The sequence below is a fragment of the Cibotium barometz genome, chromosome 3, assembly GCF_041138505.1.
Source record: "Cibotium barometz isolate CiBa-2024 chromosome 3, ASM4113850v1, whole genome shotgun sequence".
Taxonomy (NCBI): Eukaryota; Viridiplantae; Streptophyta; class Polypodiopsida; order Cyatheales; family Cibotiaceae; genus Cibotium; species Cibotium barometz.
Window position 1 is genome coordinate 29,738,912 of NC_141048.1, and position 18,208 is coordinate 29,757,119.

The 18,208-nt window shown below is 38.4% G+C and overlaps 1 protein-coding gene across 1 annotated transcript; it reads left to right on the forward strand.

The window, feature by feature from the left end:
• The first annotated feature begins 6,211 nt into the window (after positions 1 to 6,211).
• On the forward strand, positions 6,212 to 16,296 carry LOC147639919 (beta-glucosidase 34-like). Its single transcript, XM_086775291.1, has 13 exons — positions 6,212 to 6,457; positions 6,608 to 6,677; positions 6,932 to 6,990; positions 7,366 to 7,441; positions 7,546 to 7,617; positions 7,735 to 7,822; positions 8,708 to 8,969; positions 9,073 to 9,188; positions 13,741 to 13,967; positions 14,376 to 14,404; positions 14,546 to 14,642; positions 14,719 to 14,821; positions 15,926 to 16,296. The coding sequence occupies exons 1-13, from the start codon at positions 6,245 to 6,247 to the stop codon at positions 16,113 to 16,115; spliced, it is 1,602 nt and encodes a 533-aa protein (XP_086631417.1). The 5' UTR covers positions 6,212 to 6,244; the 3' UTR covers positions 16,116 to 16,296.
• Positions 16,297 to 18,208: the final 1,912 nt, after the last annotated feature.

The following is an 18,208-nucleotide window of genomic DNA, read 5'->3' on the forward strand; positions in this document are numbered from 1 at the left end:
TCCCAATACACACCGTCGAAGTGCATTCGCTTAGAGTAAAAAGTCCATGGGGAGCGGAGAATCAAGTCGTGTCCGAACGGAAGCAACAATAGGTAGTACGACGCACTTAGCACTTACTTCTAGAAATGGAGAGGGTGCCTCTTCAGAGAGTGTTGGAGAGTACAATTTGAAGGTCTATCCTTTTTTCCTCCTTACATCACCTATGTAGCAAAGAAATAAAAAGGCTCCTATTTGCAAAAGCATAAGTCCTTCACAAAGGAGTATGGAATGTAAATATCACACCAAGGCCTTGTGAGATGCATTGCATTTACCCTCCATTTACCCGTCAGCCTCCATGGGTAACAATATTTCCTTACTACAATGGTGGCACATTGGGTTCATTACTCATGACCCTCCCCTACAAATTGGGGACCTTTAGGCTTATAATCACTAAGATGCAGCAAGGTAGAGTAAGATTCCCAAGGGAGGATCCTATAGATGGCTCGACTAGATGCCTTTTCGGAGGGGTACCAAATACTATTCATACATTAGTCGAGGCCATGGGAGCTGCTTATGCAAGGGGGATCATCCATTGTGATCTCCATGCATATAATATTGTATCAAGTATCTACATGTTATAAATATAAGAATAAGATTCAGATGATGTTTTACACGCTAATCTTGTAAGTTGTGTAAAAAAACACTTTTACCATTTATACCTCTAAAAGGCTTCCATAAATATACTACATACTCTTCGCCAATTAAAATTTAAAAAACCTTTCAACATGATATAACCAAGATGTAAGACAATATACTACAAAAGCATATCTTACATGTCGAAGAACCTATAAAATATAAGAACATACCTCAACAAAAAGATGAACAAGACATGAATCACCACTAGCAAGGACCACTACATCCGAGCAAAGGACTCATAGTCCAAACTCCACTTTGCAAAAACAAGTCATATCAAACAAGTAGCTTACACCAAGGGAGTAGCACTACCCATTAAAGGATCAATACTCCACGGCCTACACTTCAAAACAAAGTAGAGATAATAAAAGACAAAAGGACCAATGTTGCCCATTGCCAAACTCCACTTTGCAGAAACAAGTCATATCAAACAAGTAGCTTACACCAAGGGAGTAGCACTACCCATTAAAGGATCAATACTCCACGGCCTACACTTCAAAACAAAGTAGAGATAATAAAAGACAAAAGGACCAATGTTGCCCATTAGTAGGATGGTCCAATCAATCACGTTTGCTTTTCTATGGGCGAGTGATGAAATACACGAAAGGACCTCAACTGCCCAATAGTAGGATAAATGGTCCAATCACTCGTCCAAGCTAAAGCGCAAAGTAATCCCTAAGTCTGAACTAAAGCGCACACAAATAGCATACAAATGTAAATTAAGGACAACCACCATTGCCCAATGAAGGACAAGATGTCCAATCCATATAGTGTACTCTATATGTGAAACTCAAGATGTATTATTTGTATTAAGGTCTAAAACAGTCCAATAATAGGACTAATAGCCCAATCCACAAGCAGCACAAGGAGTTTCTCAGGGATAGTATCTACCCAAGTTGCCTAAACAAGGGCTATCTATATGTGTCACTACTATGAAAACACGAGATGTGACACCATGAAGTACCTTTATATATTTAAATAATAGCCTGTTGGGATTTTCCTATTTCCTTACGAGCCCGTTGGGAAATATAAAAATCCCGGTGGGCATGGCAGGAAATAGAAAAAGCTCGGTGGGCCTGGTGGGAAATATAAAAAGCTCGACGGGAAATATAAAAACCTTGATGGGATTTACCTGTAATCCAAGTCAAATACTAACAACTTTAATACAATGTTATTACCATTAATTTTATGTGCTATTGTCAAGAGTTAATAACTTACTGACGTGTTTGGAATTACGTCAGTGAAAACCTTACAGGCCAATCAAAGGACCAATTTCAAGGGGGCTCTCTAAGGCCGTGACACATTGAAAATCAGGCATCTAACATGCAGATTCCAACCAAATGTGCTCTGATAGTGGCCAAACTTTGCAAGTGTGTCTATGTCGACCCTACCCTCACTCTTATAAATTTTGGTCACCGTCTGAGCTCATTTGTTAGCAATGTATGCGTTTGGCACACACATTCCAATGAAATGCGCTTTGATGGTGGTGGCCGAACTTTACAAGTGTGTATATGTTGACCCCACCCTCTCTCTCGCAAACTTTGGTACCATTGGAGCACCTTTTCTTGGAACATGTGGGCTAAATTCCCAATTTCAAGGGGGCTCTCTCTAAGGCCATGACACATTGAAAATCAGGCATTCGCATGCACATTCCAACTAAATGTGCTCCGATGGTGACAAGGCTTTGTAAGTGTGTATATGTGGACCCCACCCTTAATCTTGCAAAGTTTGGTTACCATTCGAGCTCATTTAGTTACAATGTGTAGGCTAAAGGACTAAATTTTGAGGATGACACATTGAAAATTAGGCATTTTACATGCACATTCTAACTAAATGTGCTCTAATGGTGGTGACAAAACTTTGTGTGTATATGTGGACCCCGCCCTCACTCTTGTAAAGTTTGATTACCATTAGTGATTGGAATGCGAGGGCCAAAGGCCCTATTTCGAGGGGACTCTCTAAGGGCATAAACAAATTGAAAATCATCTATGTCGAATGCACATTCCAATGCAATGTGCTCTTATATTTTGTAAGTGTGTATATGTGGACTCCACCCTTACTCTTGCAAATTTTGGTCAACAATTAGAGAACCTTTGATTGGAATGTGTGAGAAAAAGGCCCGAGGGGGCTCTCTAAGGCCAAGGACACATTAAAAATGAGACGTGGCATGCACATTCCAACTAAAGGTTCTCCGATGGTGACCAAACTTTGCAAGTGTGTATATGTGGACTCCACCCTTACTCTTGCAAAGTTTAGTCACCGTCCAAACTCTTTTAGTTGTGATGTGCAAGTCAAAGGCCCAATTTTGAGGGGGCTCTCTAAGGCCATGACAATTGAAAATCAAGCATTTGGCACTCACATTCCAACTCAAGGTGCTCTAATGGTGACCAAATTTTACAAGCGTGTATATATGGACCACACCCTCACTCTTGCAAAGTTTGGTATGCAAAGTTTGGTATAACCATCAGAGTGCAAAGGATCATACATTGCTTTGATGCATTAATAAGATCCTAAGTGTGGCTCATGAGAATGGAGACGTAGTTTTTACATTACATCCATCACTTCATCCATTCTAGATCTTGTGGATATCTAAGGTAGATGTGCTTGTATACCTTCATCCATCCATCACTTATCCATTTTAGATTTTGTGGGTCTCTACAAGGTATATATGCTTGTGGACCTTCATCACCATGGGAATGATTGATGAAAAATTTTAAATCCACTTGTTACACTTGCATCATTTTAGATCCATAAAAACCTAATAGAATCTTTTTGATTGCATGCCATCTAGGATCTTTTGGCAACCAAGTTTGTAATTGCCTTCATAAGGTAGCTAGCTCTTTATCTTCATTATTAGACCCATCCATATAAGTATATTATGTTGGTATTCCCCTCTATATATGGATGGTGGGGAAGTTCACCTCAATCAAAAGTTAGAGTTATTCACTACATATACAATAAAAGAGAAGTATAACTTATGACTTGAGATGCGATCAAAAGTTCAAATCATGCTGAATTTACAATGATTCACTTAGATTAGGTTTTAGTTTTTCTTCATTACAAGGCCTAAAATTAGCTATACTTGACAAAACAAATGAGGCAAGCTAAGTCCGTAACATAAAATTTGATACAACGCAACTCACACACTCACACTCCCCTAAAATTAGTTAGACTTTTCTTATTTTTATATTTTTGGTTGTGGAATAAGTCGATGAAAGAAAACACGAAGCGTGATACAATGCAACTCACACTCACATAACATGATCTTCTACGACATTCACATATATCTTGCACAAAAGAAGAGAAGACAAATCGTAATAATATTGAATAATTTATAGTAGAGGGCACTTGCCTTTGTTCTGTGATCTCTTAGAAGGAGTACACAAGATACAATGGAGGTTTGATACTAGTTTGATAAAGAGGCAAATTTTTAATGACCTAATGGAGGAATAAGAAAACACCAAGGGAACCTCAAGTGTTCCATTCATATCTTCATATGATTCTTGTATGATTTCAAATCCCCCTTCTAAGCTCCTTCTAAGGAGCACGTATAACTGATGGTATAATGGCCAACCCCAAACAAGGAGTTGATCCATACAACTAGCTCAAACCAATAATGTATTTTATAAATTCCTACAAAGCTTGATAAGCTTTTAACATTGAAGGTCCCCAAACAAACCTTACAATTGCCAAACAAAGCATTTTCAATAACACCTTGAGAACACTTTAAAGTTTTCAACATGTATTAAATGTTAACATTGGCAATGTATGTTACCTACTATCTTTGGTGAGCCAAACTTACACAAAGCCATTACAACCATATTGGTCATGCACATGACCTTGTTTAGTGTCATGCAACTATGTTTGAGTGATCTAGCATGGCTACTCCTCATAGATGGTGGAATTGAAGAAAAGAGAGTGTGGGGAACCAAGTGTAGGGAAGAGCATTAATTTGCAAAACAATCGCTTAATAACCACCCAAGGCAATTGTTTCCATGTGGCCTTACAGAAATCCAAGAACACAACTGATCTCAACAAATGTGAAGAAATAACCCATCATTAATCTTTTGCTATTTGAATCATTGAACAAACTAGAATCATAATACCCCTAAAGGGTCCCATCAATGTGTCACAAATGATATGGTACTCTAGTTTGATGTACTTGAGCACTTGCCATTTATGTCCTCTCATGGTTTTCCCATGGCTTGTTAAAGAATCTATTCAATCCAATGGCTGATGTCAACCCAAGTGTTTGAGAAATATACAAAATTATCTTTTAGCAACATGTATGAGTTCTCATCTAGAAGTGGTTAGCTAATTGCCAAGTTATGCACTACTGCAGAAGGGCTTATCCACAAATTTAGCATAGAACCATTTATGTCCTTGACATTGATGTTCATAAGCTTGTATCTGTATGGTTGTTATATAAAAAGCACCAAACATAAATAATATGCAACTTGGTGTGTTTCAAACCCTTTGTCTCTCCTATCAATGGTCATTTCTGAAGCAACGAGCTTCTCCTCCCTCTCCCACCATCATGTTAGATAGGTGTACAAGGCCGCCTTCAATGATGACAACATTTGAGCTCTTTAAATTTTCCCTTTTTGTCAAGTGTTCGACTAAAGTGAGCACTAAGTCTATGTGGTAAAGTGAGCCCTAAGTCCAAGAAGTTCAAGAAGTTCAGTGTGATCACTTGTAAGTTGTAGGTATGTATGCCATAGAAAGTGGAAAGGTTTAAAGGGTCTTTTAATGTAAGGGAGAGATGAAAAGTTGTGGGTATGTATGCCGTAGAAAGTAGAAAGACTTCAAGGGCCTTTTTAATGTAAGGGGGAGGGTTGGAAAGGGGAAAGGTTTGTTGAAAGAATTTGGTTGGATGATCTAGCTAGGATGGAATTGTATAGCAAAGATCATAGTGAAAACTATTAAGCAAGGCGATTAGTTGAGTTTAACATGTAATGATAATTAGGACATGAGAGTATGATACAACCTTCATTGAAGGACCCTTATTTTATTCAAAAGATGCAGACGTATGTATAGGTCTTTGTTAACGTTCATCTTTTTATATCTTTGCAGCTAGCTAGCCTTTTTCCATGTTCCACACATGCTATCTATTTTATGCATGACACATGCAAGCCTGCTAGATTTTACACCTTCTAGGCCCTAAAACAAACTTGCACCTTTGTACCTTACCCCTCCTAGATGCTCACCCATACAAAGTATAGGAAATATATTGCAGGTCCAGTGTAGATACTTTGCAGGTTTTCTGTGAACACTGCTGAAAAACATGTGAGCACTGGTACTAATAGTGGTACGCAGGTTCTGAGGAGCTACTTACTGATTCCTGAGCTTATGCAGGCGAGAAATCGATATGGCGGAGAGGAAGGGACACGTTGATGAGGGCACCAGATAACGTTGGGATCCTCGTGAGCGAAAGCCCACGGTCTGCACGTTTACGCAGGCATCAACGCACATGCAGATAAAGCATAACGATAGAAGTAGACAGTAAAACAGCCTTTATATACCCACCACACTTAGCTCTCATGATCGCTCAACGCCCGCCACCTTCGACGCCATGCAGACTCTTCGTCGACGCCTGCTGGCGCAGCTGACCTCTTTGCTGCTTGCTTTCAGCTCTCTTTCTCTCTGCACCTCTGCGTCCTCCATTGCCATCAAATCATCATCATCAGATGATAATTACAGTGACCTCTTCCCCAATGGCACTGGCGTCACCCGCTCCAGCTTCCCCCATGGCTTCCTCTTTGGCGCCATCACCTCTTCCATGAAGGTCTCCGTGCACTAATCCGTCTCTCTAATCCTCAATCTTCATGCACTAATCCCTCTCTTCAAAGGGGGGTTTTCCTACCGCCCTTTGGCTTTATTATTGTCAATCATTGCAATATTGTGGTGCTAACATTCTGGTTCTGTGCCCACACAGCATGAAGGGGCCGAGCTCATCGATGGCAAGAGCTTGAATATATGGGACCAGTTTGCTAGAACCGTCACAGGTGCCGTAGAGTAATTAACCTTTCAAGACTAATCTCAATTTTGTAATCTCTCTCACCCCATGAATGCCATGCATACAAGGAACCTTAACCCATGCATACTTTCTGAAGCTAATTGAAACTGGAGAACATGATGCCTAACCATGTACGCTGCATCACGCACATCAGTGTATGATTTTGACATTTCATTGCAGATTCAAGGCCAAGGCTTAATTAGTGTTTTTAATGAGTCTGATGGACTTTAGATTTGATGGCAGGAGCCTCTCTTGATGGCTCAATCCCGGGAGAATGTGGCGACAGCTACTACCGGTACAAGGTAAAATGCTCTATGCTCTCACTTAGTAAGTTCCAGTTTTTTTAACTCTTTATGAGTGCCCTCCAGATTGATCCCTTGCATATATTACTTTGATTTGAATTATTAGATGCAATCCACATGTTACCTAGTATGGGCTTAATTAAGGTGAAGGAACAGGGTAAGCTTCATCACGGTGTGGCCATTTTTCTCTTAAGTGATCTTTGGGATGGCAATGGGGAGTACATTGGAATTGTGGCAATGCATTTGCCACAAATATTCCAATACACCCTTGCATTGTCATGTTTAGTACCCTTGCAATGCAACGTCCATTAATACACCCTTGTAATATTGTCATGTTTGATGTGGAATTGAGCATCACCGTTTACATGGTTGTAGGAAGATCACAAACTCATGGTTGACCTTGGGATGAATGCGTATCGCATGTCGCTTGCATGGTCTCGAATATACCCTAGTAAGCTTTGTACACTTCATGTGGAGTCACTCTCTAAGACCTTCTATACCTCTAATTTGTATAACAACATTTGCACTTACATATCTTGTAATACACCATTCTAGATGGCAATGGGGAGGTGAATGAAGTTGCTATTGCACATTACAATGAAGTGATCAATGATGCTTTAGATCAAGGTAATCATTGATGTAGAAGCATTTTGAGGTTTTTAGAATGCAAAAGGGGTTTCGTAAGGATTTTCTTGATATTCATGCATGAGAGTAGTGGGATTATTATTTTTCAATTGAAACCAGGTCTCGAGCTTTTTGTTACCCTGTGGACTCAGGACCACCCTTATGTACTTGATAATACCTATGGTGGACCATTGAATTCCACATACATGTAAGTGTCAAATTTTGGTGGCTAATTGAAAATTATATCTTAGTGTGAAGATTCAAGGAAAAAAGTTATGGACATCCTTTTTGTAGAATTTGAGCCCATAAATGTATATCCCCTCTCTCATCCTCTCCCTCTCCCTCTCTCTCTCTACACACACACACACACATGTACGTATGTATAAATACACATATATGTATACATATACATGTACATACACATACTTACCTACATACATACATGCATATATATATATATACACACACATACATACATAGATATACATAAACATATACACACATACATACATACACACTTACATACATACATACATACATAGATATACATAAACATATACACACATACATAAACATATACACACATACATACATACACACTTACATACATACATACATGCATGTATGTATGTATATGTATCTCTCACTCACTCACTCTCTCTCTCTCTCTCTCTCTCTACACACACACACACACACACACACACACATGTATGTGTGTGTGTGTGTGTGTGTGGAGAGAGATGGAGAGAGAGAGGACAGGGATATATTTATGGGCTAGATTTACATGTGTTTGCATACGTGTGTAGGTGTATGTGTATTCACATATACATACATGTATATATGTATATATACATATGTACACACACACACACACACACACATGCGTGAATACATACATGTATCTATGTATATTTACATATGTACACACACACACACACACATGTGAATACATACATACTTATAAGTATATATATGTGTAGGTGTAAATGTAAATGTACACACACACACACACACACACACACCCACACACACTCACACATGAGGTGTATTGTGTACAAAATCTGAGTAGAGTATTCTTGTTGTGGTTTTGCAGAGAAGACTTTGCCAACTATGCCAACACCTGTTTCAATGCTTTCGGCGATCGAGTCAAGTATTGGATTACTTTTGATGAGGCTAATGACTATGCAGGCCTTGGGTATGCCACAAAGCAAAACCCCCCTGGGAGATGCACATCCGGGGTCAAAGGTTATGGAGCATGCTGGGAAGGCAACTCAGGAACAGAGCCCTACATTGTTGGGCACAATATGCTTCTAGCTCATGCAGAGGCAGTAAGCATTTACAGAACATACTATCAGGTAAGAAGTGGAAATGCCATACTTACATTCCCCAATAGTGAACTTTGAAGACTTCATAAGGTCATCTCTCCAAGACTTATCTTTTATGAATATACGATTATAGGAAGCTCAAAATGGAAGTATTGGTATAGCGCTATGGCATAGGTGGTTTGAGCCATTGACAAACACCACAGCAGATCTTGATGCTGCTCAAAGGTGTACTGATTTTCTCCTTGGATGGTATGCAATCATATTTTGTTGGGATCCCTACATATTATTTTATTTTCAACACATTCATGTGTGTATGTCTAAGTTTATGCACACATACACATCACACCACTCACACAACATGTTTTAACTCTCATGTTGTATATGTGTAAGTATGCACATGTATAGTTTTTAATATGTGTTATGGCCTTAAACTATAGTCCAAAGTATATATAGGCACAAGTATATCAACAGTTACCACATGCATGTTTGTATATGTAAATAAACTATTGAATTTATGCATGTGTGTGAATGTGTGTTTTATAAGCTATTCGTATATGTAAATAAACAGGTGCATGTATATATTGAATTTATGCATGTGAGTGAGTGTTTGTGTGAATGTATCATGTGCATATGTGAGTACTTTTTAATATGTGCATAAAGATGCTTTACTTTTATATGCATGTGTGTATGTATGTATACATTTATATAATTATGCATGTTTACGTGCACATGTGTGTATGTATATATATGCATACATATATATTCATGCATGCTTACTGAAAAGATGCAGGGGAGAAGAGAGCTTGAGCTCTTGCAAGCACACACACACTCACAAAACTCTAAAAGAGAACACACAAGGTGAGAGGCTGAAAATCTTCTTCTTCTTCACACAACACTCAACACACCACATACAAAGATAAGAGTTCACACAATATGAAAAGGTACTCAACCAAATACATACTAGGGTTCTCTATAGTGTGAACCCAACTAAATGAGCTGGCGCTATAACTATGCCAGTCTCTAGAATAGCTGTCACACAGCCTGTCATCCCACTGGCCGCATATCACCCATGATCTCACCAACCATGCCAGTGGTGTAAGTGTGGGGCCTATCCCCCAGGCGGGTCATCAGTGTCCACCGCCTCACTAGATGAGCTCGATATCTCAACACTCTCCCTCGAGCTCAACTCCATCTCATGTACACCAAGCGAAGCCTTGAATCTGCAGAGCTTCTCTGTACCCAATGCTTTGGTGAAGATGTCAGCGACGTGATCCTGTGTGCTGACATAAACAAGGCCAACGTCTCCGGCCAAAACCTTCTCTCTGACAAAATGGTAGTGGACCTCTATATGCTTTGTGCGAGCATGAAAAATTGGGTTCTTGGCCAACTGTATACTGCTAATGTTGTCACAGAAAATGATAACTTGTCTATCCACACTGATAGACCCAAATCTGCAAGTAGCTTTCTCAACCAAGCTACCTCACATGCTGCCATAGCAGCACCTCTGTACTCGGCCCTGTACTGGATAGAGCAACTGTAGGCTACTTCTTGCTGCTCCAAGTTATAGCAGCACTCCCTAAAGAAAACATGAAGCCACTAGTAGATCTTTTATCTGAGATACTGCCAGCCCAATCAGCATCTGTGTACCCATGTACACATATCTCTGTCCCAGTTTCATAAAATAGTCCACAATGCAAAGTAGACCTCACGTACCTCAGTATGTGTCTCAATGCATCCAAATACGGCTTCTGAGGAACCTGTATAGACTGAATCACCAACCCAACAGCATAGCTCAAATCTGGCCTGGTGATCGTCATGTAGATCAAGCTTCCTACTGTGCGCCTATACATAGTAGGATCCTCCAAAATCTCTCCTGAATCTGCACTCAACTTGCCATTCTGATCCAATGGCACTGAGAAAGGCTTACAGCTTGTCATACCATACTTGGACAACATGTCTAAGCCATACTGTCTCTGCAGTAATCCAATACCATGTGGTGACCTAATCACCTCAATGCCCAAGAAATATCTGAGCTCCCCCAGATCCTTCATCTCAAACTTCTGTCTAAGCAAGATCTTTACATCAAAGATCTCTGCATCATGGTCCCGCGTAATGATCAGGTCATCTACATAGATGACAACAAGCACAACCCCTCTATCACTGTGTCTCACATACAGCGAGAAATCTGCATTGGCTACATGAAAGCCAATAGTGACAAGATATTCAGAAATCTTGTTAGCCCATGCCCTTGGTGCTTGTTTTAAGCCATACAAGGCTTTCTTCAACCTGCAAACATACTCGGGGTGACTCACATCCTCATAACCAGGTGGCTGCAACATATACACCTCTTCCTGCAAATCCCCATGCAAGAATGCATTCTTTACATCCATCTGATGTAAAGACCATTGCTTTGACGCAGCCACTGCTATCACAACTCTCACTATTGCCATCTTGGCAATTGGGCTGAAAGTTTCCTCATAATCAATGCCATATGTCTGCACATATCCTTTGGCTACCAATCTAGCCTTGTACCTGCTTATGCTTCCATCACTATTATGTTTTACTTTGTACACCCACTTGCATCCAATGGCTTTCTTGCCTTCAGGCAATTGCACTAAATCCCAAGTCTCATTTCCATATAGTGCATCCATCTCCTCATCCATAGCTTTATCCCAACACACATTTCCAACAGCCTCATCAATGCATGTGGGCTCTACAACCTGCACAACTTTTGCCATGTATGCATAGTGATGTGCCACATAACCATCACATGAAAACCTCTGCACAGGATTCTTCACTCTCCCAGATCTTCGCAGCTTTGCATTCATGGCTTCCATAGCCTTCTTTACACCAGGTGTTCTCATAGTAGTAGCTGGTATCCCAAGATCCTCATCAAGGCTCATCTCTGAGCCACTAGACTCTCCATCAATATGAGAATACCTGCAGAAATGTCAAGCATACTAAGGGGCTCAACCACTTTCTCTTTGCCTTTATGTGATGTACTAATCACATTTGCAGGACTGGTATTATGATGCAGCCTGCCACTCGATGGTCTATCAAAACTGAACCACTAGATGAGGACTCTCTTGGTCCACTCAAAGACTATGATTGCTGACTTGCATTCTGTGCAACCACATTTCCACTCACATCAGCAACAGCTTCTTTTTCAGCAGCATACCAGCTGCTCATCTCATCAAAAACAACATCCCTGCTTACCCTCAACTCACGTGTAGCAGGGTTATAGCACCTGTATCCCTTTTGCTAAAGGGAATACCCAATAAACACACATTTTTCAGCTTTTGGATCCAGCTTAGTTCTCAGCTCATCTGTCACATGCACATATGCAATGCATCCAAAGACTTTCAGATGAGACAAATCAGTTTTTCTGCCAGTAAACCTCTCCTCTGGAGTTACATCATGTATGGCTGCAGTTGGAGTCATGTTCATGATGTAAACTACTGTAGAAACAGCCTCAGCCCAATAGCTATGCGGCATATTCTTCTCTCCCATCAATGCTCGCGCAATCTCAGCAATGTGCCTGTTTTTCCGCTCAGCAACTCCATTTTGCTGCGGAGTGTATCTGCATGTAAACTATCTTTGAATACCATTCTTCTGTAAAAATTCAGAGAACTCATTGGAGAAGTACTCTCCCCCTCCATCTGACCTTAGGCACTTTACATGTTTCCCTGTTTGCTTTTCAACCATAACTCTGAAATTTTGAAAATGAGTGAACACCTCACTCTTCTCCTTCATGAAGTATACCCACACTTTCCTTGTGTGGTCATCAATAAATGTCACATAATACCTGCAGCCTCCCATAGACATGGTCTTCGTAGGACCCCATACATCTGAATGCACAACATCTAGTGCATTTCTGCTCACATTTCTCTCACGTGGAAATACATGCTTTGTTTGCTTTCCAAATTGGCATGTTTCACATATTTTCTGCATACCTTCAACTTTAAACTTTGGCAGTCCTGTCACAATTCCTTTAGTCTGCATAGACTTCATTCTCTGCACATTCACATGTCCAATTCTTTTATGCCAGATGTCTGTGTCTGCAACAATTCCTGAACCATTTGCAAACATTGCAGCACTCACTTCACGCATGTTTACATTCAATGTAAACATTCACTTCAGGCATGTTTACATTCAATGTAAACATTCTGCCCACTCTGTTGCCTTTTGCAACCAACCTGCACTTGTCTTTAAAGTCTTCAACATAACAACCACCATCAGGGTTAAACCGAGCCTGCAAACCCTGCTCCAACTGAAACCAGATTCTTTGTTATATTCGGAACATGAAGTACATCTGCAAGGTACTTCACTTTGCCAGATGTCCTGCATAGACAATGGCACATCTCCAACATGGGCAATTGGATGAGCAGTGTCATCCCCTGTTTCCACAATACCTGGTCTTTCAAGGTTTTTCATCTCCTTGAATCACTCCCCATGACTTGTCATGTGGTTCGAAGCACCTGAATCAACGTACCATACATCAACTTTATGTGGTGCTTCAACATTTTCAGACAGTGCATTAACAACATGCTGCCATTATGGTTGCAAACACATGTATGTGGGTTATGATATCTCTTTGTAGATATGCCTATGCATGTCTTTTATCAATGTGTATGAATAATTTGTACATGTAAGAGTTATGTATTGTGTGGACATCATCGATAGTATGTATATATGTGGTGTTCATACATGTTTGTGCATATACGGTGCATGGATTGGTATGTACATATGTATGAATGATGCCAATAAGGTTTAGGGATAACTGTAGATCTTGTCATTTTAGGTTTTTGGATCCAATACTACTTGGGGACTACCCAAATTCCATGAAAGAGTATGCAGGCAGTAGGTTGCCCACATTCACAAGTGAGCAAATTGCCAAAGTGAATGGCTCAATGGATTTCCTTGGGTTGAACATTGTCACGGCGTTCTACGTCTACGATTACAATTACTACGAAGAGGATTATCCTGATATTCGGAGCTACTACCTCGACCCCCAAGCTGCCACAACTGGTAACATACCATTAAAAGAAAATCTACAATATTATTGTAGATTGAGAATCTATGATCACATTTTCACACTTCTATTAGATATACTAAGGTAAGGTAACATAAATTAAGGTGCATGATAATTCTTAACTTTGCATTTACTCATTTATTATTTATACTTAATAATCCAATCCATTGGCATGTACTTATTGTTATACTCATAAATTAAGGTGCATGATAATTCTTAACTTTGCACTTACTCGTTTATTTATGAAGCACTCATTGTTATACTCTTTCATGAAATACATTAATTTTAAGCCGACTTAATAATCCAATCCATTAGCATGGACTCATTGTTATACTCTCTCATGAAATACAGTAATTAAGCCGACTAATCACTTTTTTTTTTCCGCCGCCCTTTTTGTCGGACAGGCTATCGAGATGGAGAAGCAATCGGAGTGGTCATTTATCTTCTCCTTTTTTTTTTCCCTTTTTTTTTCTTAACGTTATGAATTCTTTTCTAAATTATTTGGAGGATTTTTAACGGAAAAATTAAAGGATTATTTCATTTTGGATTTTTTTTTTGGGGGGTATTTGTGCAGGGGACTCACGACTACGCTGTGCCGTGGTGCATTCGCAAGACTGTAGAGTACATTAAATTTCGCTACAATAATTTTCCGACTTACATTACAGAAATAGGTACTAAAAAATTAGATTTAACATTAAAAAAAACCATACTTCTTTCATGATAATTGATTTTATTTTTATTTTTCAGGTTGGGGAATCGAATATGTGTCCGACGATGATGACAATTTGAACGATGACCAGAGAGTCGAATTTTTCCAAACCTACTACGACCAGCTGAGCCAAGCAATTAAGTAATTAAATACCACCTAACTACCCTATTTTAGCCTAATGACAAGAGTAACCCCTGAAATTACTTCTAGGGCTAACTTAAAATCATTCTTTAAATTAATTCTTCGTTGAATTTATTTAGGGGATTTAATTAACCTTGTTCTTTTAATTGGTCTTTGTTGATACTTAAACCAAGGATAGACATACTATTTTTTTTTTCCCCACAACCTAGCTCTGCGTCTTGTTTTTTTCCTAAAGAAAAATACCACCCTTTAGAAAAGTTGAAATTCTTAAGGTCCTTATCCAAGAAGCCAGAGTTGAATGCCTCTAATATAGATATTCCAAACTAAATCCTTAAGGGAAGGCCAAAAGGAGATAAAATCTTTGGCCAAGGGCCTCTCTGAACTTTTTGTAAAGGTTATTTATAAATTATAAATTATATATATATATATACATATATATCTATTTTCAAAAAAAAAGAAAAAACACCATATTAGATAATTTGGAAAAAATCCCATTCCCATTTGAAAAATGGGATCATGGTGAACCTATCCAAGCTTTTGTCAAAACCCCATCATGTGACATATCATTGGAAAGATCTTGAAGAGTAGGATCTAAATCTATAATGTCTGAGTTAATATGCTCAAGATATGGCCAAAATTATGTTGAAAAGGTAATTCCCAAAGTATGAGATTTTTCTCAAATTATCTAATATTGTCTTAAAAGTTGAAATTCAGCATTCTTACATATCCGAGAAAACTACTTTGCTCACAAATTCTAAATTGTAGGTTCCCTTGATAATAACCCCCATTTTTTGATTTTTGTAGAAAACAAAATAAATGAAATATGCATCAATATATCTTGTGAAAAAAAATAGTGATATCTCTAGATATTGTAAAGGATCTTTCAATAATGCATCCCCCTAAAATAATGTCCAAGTATGGTTATGAATCTTTCAATAAGACTCATCCCTCTCAATTGGCCTTTGCGCCTTTGGAAATGTGTAGACATTGTACCTAACATTAAATATTCATATGAAAAAATTTCCCCTTGATGATGATCCTTTTGAAATCACTAGTTTGAATTGCATCTAATTCTTTGTGTCTTTTTTATCCTTGTTGTTGCAGTGAAGGTGCCAATGTGAAGGGTGCATTTGCATGGTCCTTGATTGATGGATTTGAATTTAACCTTGGATTGCAAATAAGGGTGGGCATCCACTTCATGGATGATGAGTTTAACAGATATCAAAGGAAGTCAGCCCTTTGGTTCAAGGCCATGCTTGCCGATAATGCGACCCTTGCAAGAAGTTACCTCTAAATTTAGTCATCTGAAACCCTTCTTTTCCCCTCAATAAATTATTCGGCCAATCTTGTTCCAATACATATTTGGCCTTGTGATTGAGTGTTCCACAAATAATATTCTTATTCTTCTTACATTAAAGAGAATACGTTTTCCTAAAAGAATTTAATATAATGCTATCGTTTCAACATGAAATATTTCACTACCAACATATATAAGTCTTTTTAGCAAATAGTTTGCAAGGGAATAATTAATTTTGATCATGTTTTTGTTTTTGAAGATGATAATCATATATACATATACATATGCATATGCACATACATATACATAATATACATATACATATACATATACATATACATATACATATACATAATATACATATATAAAAGTATTACATATTTAAAAGGGTATTTTTACCCACTAAGGAGAAACATTTGGCATTGATAAAGGTGGATTTTAACAAAAGGATTACATATTTGAAAGGGTAATTTTACCCACTAAGGAGAAACATTTAGCATTGATAAAGGTGGATTTTAACAAATTGCAAACAAATATTTTGCTCATGAGTAAAGGATTTTTCAAAATGACCCAAAAATATGACCTTAAGAAATTTGAAAACTTTAACAATTTAAAAATAGGGTAAAAATTTGGGATATAATTACTCATATAACAAAATAAAATTCCATGCTCCACATATATGATTACTCATATAACAAAATAAAATTTCATGCTCTACATTGCTAAAGATATTTTAAGGGGATTTTAGTTTTCTTTATCATGGTGGTTATTAAGAAATTATACAGAAGAGAAAAAAATCTTATAATACAAATTCTTACATTATCAGGTGCCAATGATTGCAGGTGCTTTTTATTAGATTTTTCAAGAAAAAATTTTATCACCTACACCCTCACATCAAGTTGTTAAGGCATATATTATCTATGATATCATCTAAGTGTAGGTCTAAATTGAGCAAGCTTGAACCTTGTGTAAGACAACAACAAAAGTTTCCTCTAAGTGTACATCTAAATTAAGCAAGCTTTGAGTCTAAAATCTTGCGTAAGATTTCTACAATTATATTAAGTGTAAATCAAAATTTAGCATGCTAGTTTAGAATTTTAATATGGCCATAAGCAAAACATGGGTTGAGGGACATATGTTCATAACCAGAAGATAAGACGGAACACATATGTTCCTCCACCATTAAAAAAACCACTTATATGGTTAAGCAATTGATGGCATTAGAGTTTGTACCACTTCTCTTAACACTATTCATGGTACATAATTATAGTAGCATTTTACATAGCTGGATCTATTAGACTATATAGCATAGTAACATGTATGTGTGTTTTCTTGTGTGGGCAAACATAGCATTTTACATAGCTGGATCTTTTAGATTATATAGAATAGTAAAATGCATGTGTGTTTTCTTGTGTGGTCATTGTTAGATCATAAGGGAAGTCATGATTGAGTGGTAGTTGATTGATAACATATTGTTATGGCTCACCCTAACCCTTCTTGAAACACATTCAAAAAGAGATTACCTAGTGAACCGCAACTGCCATGAGGATCTTTCCAATGGCCGAGCTCGTAACCCGTGAGGTCTCCAAGCTCTATAACTCCTTGAGAAGCAATTCCACCGCGCATCCTTGCGAGTGTTGTCACACCGCGCATCCTTGCGAGTGTTGTCACACCGCTGCGTTGCACTACGCGTACTCATCCCTCCTCTCACCTTACTTCACTCACACACACTCACTCACTAGCATGTATTAGGGAGAGATTAGCAAGAGCAAGACTCAATTGTACAATGGGAGAGTATGTTGTATTATGAGAGATATTTAGTGTTCACACTTACTTAAACTGTGGCCGACCGGGTACTTAGGCTCATAAGAGGCGTAATGCGATTACAATGACTACTCTCATAATATATCCACGAAGTACATCACTTAGGACTCCATCCTAACTTGCTACCACATGCTCTTGAAGTGGGAATCACCATAAATACTCCGTCACACCATTACGGGCGCCCATCCAAGTTGTAGCTTTAGACACTATTGCTTCATATCTTGAATGTATGACCCTTTGTTGTATCTATTGTGACTCCTTGATGT

Coding starts and splice junctions, on each gene's coding strand:
- LOC147639919 (XM_086775291.1), top strand. CDS start 6,245: ATGCAGACTCTTCGTCGACGCCTGCTGGCGCAGCTGACCTCTTTGCTG. Junction 7,442..7,545: donor ATGGTCTCGAATATACCCTA/GTAAGCTTTGTA, acceptor ACACCATTCTAG/ATGGCAATGGGGAGGTGAAT. Junction 14,405..14,545: donor ATGGAGAAGCAATCGGAGTG/GTCATTTATCTT, acceptor GTATTTGTGCAG/GGGACTCACGACTACGCTGT.